Source organism: Monodelphis domestica, chromosome 4, assembly GCF_027887165.1.
Source record: "Monodelphis domestica isolate mMonDom1 chromosome 4, mMonDom1.pri, whole genome shotgun sequence".
Classification (NCBI taxonomy): domain Eukaryota; kingdom Metazoa; phylum Chordata; class Mammalia; order Didelphimorphia; family Didelphidae; genus Monodelphis; species Monodelphis domestica.
The window spans coordinates 452,333,119-452,338,612 of record NC_077230.1 but is presented as its reverse complement, the minus strand read 5'-3'; the positions used below and the strand labels follow the sequence as shown (position 1 = coordinate 452,338,612).

Genomic DNA, 5,494 nt, shown 5'->3' with positions numbered 1-5,494 from the left:
CACAGAAGGGAGGACCCAACATAGCTTCCAGGTGGAACAGTGTGAGCTTCAGCCCTAAAACAAAGCATTTGAGCTTTAAAAATTAAAACTATTTTTTGAGGAGGCAAAAAATAGTGGACATAAATTAATATGAGTTTTCCACATTTCTCTCTCTGATTCATTGGGAGACATGGTTTCCCCAGTAAATCATTCCATATGTGATATCTATACATTTCAGGATGCATAAAGGACCCATATTTTTCATGGAGGATCTATCTATGCTTGGCTGTTTCTTAATGTATTAAAATGATTGATAAAGGTAGGTATGTGGCTTAATGGATTGAGAGCCAGGCCTAGACATAGGACATCATGGGTTCAAATCTGATCTCAGACATGTCTTAGCTAGGTGACCCTGGACAAGTCACTTAACCCTGTTGCCTAGCCATTACCACTCTTCTGCCATGGAACCGGTACCTAGTATTGATTCTAAGATGGAAGTAAGGGTTTAAAATAATGATTGAGAGATACATTGATTGAGGGTCACTGGGGTACTCCTCTTTTTGACACAAGAGTTTTACAAACAAAATATCGTATTGGCCAAAGGAAATGGATGAACCAAACCCCCAGGTTCAGTTCATTAGATCCAGGAGCTCATTCCACATCTCATGATGTATCTGTCTGATTTCTGGGGGCATCTTCTATTGCTGTCATCTTCTTAGACCATCTGGAGTCATTTCTCTGGCAAATTCCATCTAGCAATTCTCATAGAGGCACAGGTATGCCTCTACCCTTTTCAGTTTTTGAGCTCCCCAATCTCTAGTCAATTAGCCAATCAGTATTTATTAAGTGCCTACTATGTGTCAGGCACTGTGCTTAGCCATTGGGGACATAAATACAAAAAAAAAGAAATTCAGTCTTTTCCTTCAAGGAGCTTATAATAAAAAAAAACCCAACAAATCTCTTACTTTCCATCTTAGAATCAATACTGTTTCACACATCTAGGAAGTGTCTGAGTCCAGATTTGAACTTGGGACCTCCCATCTCTAAGGCTGGCTGACCATCCTCTGAGTCACCCAGTTTCCCACAAGGAGCTTCCAATCTTAATCAAAAGAAGCCAAAAAGTGGGGAGAGAAGTCATGGTAAGGGTTTAAAAAACAATGGGCAAAGATGGTGAGGCAGGCACACAGAGTGAGGCTCAGCATGTTGGAAGTAAGGGCACTGGGGCTACAGAGGGAGGAGAGACTCATAGTCCACACCAGCCAGAAGCTGCTGCAAGGCTCCTGAGTGCAAGACAACTAGACTACGACGTGATGGGGAAATGTTTAACAAAGTAAATAAGAGTAAAATGCAATCTAGATGATGTTAACATGGGCTTCTCCAAGGCAATGTATGATCTCTAGGGATTCATTTCTATTTGAGTTTGAGTGACAACAGCATTTAAAAACCAAAATACACATGGTCAAGGCCATCAAAGAAATGGTTCTAATTTGTGCTTATTGATGAAGTTGTGGGACTGTAGATATTGAGCTGGAGTGAGTCTCAGATCTTCTAGGTTTGCCCCTTCATTTTATAAATGAAGTCACTGAGGCCCACACAGGATAAGTGACTCACCCAAGGTCATGCAGATGTAGCAGAACCAGGATTCTAGGGCTGATCTTTGACTCCAGATGGACAGTACTTTCCACTGTAGTGAGGTCATAACTCATTTTTAGGGCAAATGAGAGGGTTCAGGAAGTGGAGGAGATGGGAAGCAGGAGAGATGGCAGCATCAAGGATGACCATGATGTCCTGGGCCTGGATGACTGTAAGACCAGAGCAGGAAAGTCAGGAAGGAGGAGGATGGCTACTGAACAATGCCAAGGGGATATAATTCTCTGTCACACCTCTAGCTTTCAGAACACTGACTGATCCCAACCTTGTGGAGGGTCTTCTGGAAAGCCCGTTGGACCTCCTTGTTCCTCAGGCAGTAGATGATTGGGTTACAAATGGGTGTGAACACCGTGTAGATGATAGAGAGCAGTTTGCTGAGGCTCATGTCTTCCATGCGCTTGGGGCGGGCATAGATGAAGATGGAGGCTGAGTAGAAGATGCCCACCACGATGAGATGGGAGGCACAGGTGGAGAAGGCCTTGAGCCGGGCAGCGGCCGAGGGCATCCGCACCACAGCTGTCCCAATGGCCATATAGGAGATCAGGGCAACCATCAGAGAACCATAGAAGATGACGATGGCAGAGATGAAGTCCACCAGCTCCGTCAATGCCACGTGGGTACAAGAGAGGTTGAGCAGAGGGGAGACGTCACAGAAGAAGTGGTTGAGGACGTTGGGGCCGCAGTAGGAGAGGCCAGCAATGCAGGCCGTCTTGATCACAGAGACGCCGAGGCTGCCCATCCAGGAGGCGGCGGCCAGCAGGAGGCAGACCTGGGGCCTCATGAGGACGGGGTAGTGGAGGGGGCGACAGATGGCCACGTAGCGGTCGTAGGCCATGGAGGCCAGGAGGGTGCACTCGGCACAGATGAGCGTGATGAAGAAGAAGAGCTGCGTCATGCAGGAGGTGAAGGGGACGTGGCAGGATCCCGACCACAGCCCGAGCAGCAGGGTGGGCATCGTGACAGACACATAGCACATCTCCAGGCAGCTCAGGTTCCCCAGGAAGAAGTACATGGGCTTGTGGAGTTCTGTGTGACTGCGGATGAGCAGGATGATGATGGTGTTCTCCAAGACAGTCAGCAGGTAGAGGGTCAGGAACACGGCAAAGAGGACGCCCCGCAGGCCTGGCCTTGGTGACAACCCCAACAGGATGAACTCCTGGACCTGGGTCATGTTGGCCTCCTCCCAGTGTCTGCCGGGCTAGGGGCAAAGAGCAATAGTTATGGCATTACGAATCATCACAATGCTGTGTGTGCGCCATTTTGGTCACATAACTGATAAGTATCTGAGATTGAATTTCAACTTGGCAAGATGAATCTCCCTCACTCCACCCCTAACACTTTATCTACTGTGCCACCTACCTTCTCAGAGTTTTTAAAGTGCTCTGCAAATCTTAAAGTGCTATCTAATTGCTAGTAATTGCCACGTCACTACTCCCATTCTTACTCCTATCACCACCACCACCATCACCACCACCACCACCATCACCACCACCATCATCACCACCACCACCACCATCACCACCATCATCACCACCACCATCACCACCGCCATCATCATCAACACCACCACCATCACCACCACCACCATCACTACCACCATCATCACCACCATCATCACCACCACCATCACCACCACCATCATCACCACCACCATCACCACCATCACCATCACCATCATCACCACCACCATCACCACCGCCATCATCATCAACACCACCACCATCACCACCACCACCATCACCACCACCACCATCACCACCACCACCATCACCACCACCATCATCACCACCACCACCACCATCACCACCATCATCACCACCACTATCACCACCGCCATCATCATCAACACCACCACCATCACCACCACCACCATCACTACCACCATCATCACCACCATCATCACCACCACCATCACCACCACCATCATCACCACCACCATCACCACCATCACCATCACCATCATCACCACCATCACCACCGCCATCATCATCAACACCACAACCATCACCACCACCACCATCAACACCACCACCATCACCACCACCACCATCACCACCACCACCATCACCACCACCACCACCACCACCACCACCACCACCACCACCACCATCACCACCACCACCATCACCACCACCACCATCACCACCACCACCATCACCACCACCATCACCACCGCCATCATCATCAACACCATCACCACTACCACCATCACCACCACCACCACCATCACTACCACCACTACCACCATCACTACTACCAAAATTGCTGCCAATTGGAGTCAAGAGGACCAGAGTTCAAATCCAGCCTCAGACATCTACTCATTGTGTGACTTGACAGAATTCCCTGAACGTCTGTTGACCTCATGTTATTTAATTGTAAAGTGAGGAAAATGAGAGCAGTTGCCTCGCAGGACTAATGTGAGTATGAAATGAGATCGTCATTGTAAAAAAGTGTAGAGTACGAGGGCTGGCACGAAGGATTCCTTCAAAGTCTTCATCAAATACTGGCTCCTGGGTGAGGTTTTCTTCAATCTCTGCCCTGCCATGATCTGGTGTCTATCTGACCTTTTCTTTTGCTATTCGCTTATGGGAAAAGAGTTGTTCATCCCAGGAGAACCCGGAGGCCTTTGGATTTCTGGAGCCTGGCACAGGGAAGGTGAATCACAGATGGCTGCTCATTGGTTACTATATTGAACACAGAGCATTAGAGCTGGGAAGAATAGTAGATGATACAGCAGAGAATAGCAGAGCTGGGAGATGACTTGGAGGGCATCTAATTCCTTCCTTCCCTTTTATAAGCGAAGGCGTGCCAAAGAGTACTTTCCCCAACATATAGTAAGAATACCGACTCGTTTATATGATAGGGTAATATTTTAAAAGCCTTTAGCAGATGTTCTTTCATTTCGTTCTTTCTGCAGCTCTGAGAGGTGAGAGCTGCTGCTCTCCCCGATTTACAGATGCCTAAACTGAGAGTGACGGAGAGAGGCTCTGCCTTTCCCGGAATGTCTGAGGTAGTTTTCACATCTAGGTCTTCTGTAAAAATGGACCCAAGGGCTCTTGTGTGCTGGATGAGATGTGACGCCAGTAAATTACTGAGTGGAACAGGAGAGCAGGGACAGGGTGTGAGGGAATGCCTAGGTGAGAGAAGGAATGGCAGCTCCTCCTCTCTCTCCTGGGACAACAGGCTGTCAGTGATCACTCAGAGCCTTTGGAGGAAATGGCTGAGAGGATGGAATGTCTCTCTCCAGTCAGCCTGCTTGTCAATGGTTTCAACATCCTTCCCTCATGGGGGTTCAGTGGCAGACCCTAGTCTGGACCTAACCACAGAGGGACCAGCCTCAGGACAGAGAGCTGTCCCCAATTTCTTGAAGCACCCTTCCTACTATGGTTAAAAGCCAATACAGAAACCCTTCTATTGACCTAATACTAATATGTCCTAAAGAAATAGGTAAGAAATAATTCAGGGGGCAGGGAGCTGTGCTGTGCTTTGAGAGTCCAATCGGCCCCCCTCAGGGGTCTGAGATGGTTTGCTGAAGGTGGAGGGAAGCAATAGTTGTGTATCTGGTGAGAGAACAGCAACAGGCTTGGAGAAAGAAGCAGGGTGTTCTTGGGTGGCTTCAGTGATCCTTCAGCATCTCCAAAACTGGACTTTTCAGCTTCAGGTCCCAAGACCAAAGACCAAGAGGTTCCCCAGAATCCTTTCAGCCAACCATTTTTCTCCCAGAAGTCTCTCTTCCTCAACTGTCACTCAATTTCTTTTTAATGCCTTTTTTCAAAATTCCAAATCTCCCTGCCCCCATCCTAACACTTCCTGTCTCAGATTCAGAATTTATTTGGTTTGATCGTGGTCACACAGGAACTTATCA

General features: G+C 48.2%; 1 protein-coding gene across 1 annotated transcript; it reads right to left on the bottom strand.

Moving 5' to 3' along the window:
- Window positions 1–1,696: 1,696 nt before the first annotated feature.
- Window positions 1,697–3,649, bottom strand: LOC100014184 (olfactory receptor 5-like). Its single transcript, XM_056826322.1, has 2 exons — window positions 3,587–3,649; window positions 1,697–2,827 (listed from the first exon to the last, which is right to left on the bottom strand). The coding sequence occupies exons 1-2, from the start codon at window positions 3,647–3,649 to the stop codon at window positions 1,865–1,867; spliced, it is 1,026 nt and encodes a 341-aa protein (XP_056682300.1). The 3' UTR covers window positions 1,697–1,864.
- Between the last annotated feature and the right edge of the window lie 1,845 nt (window positions 3,650–5,494).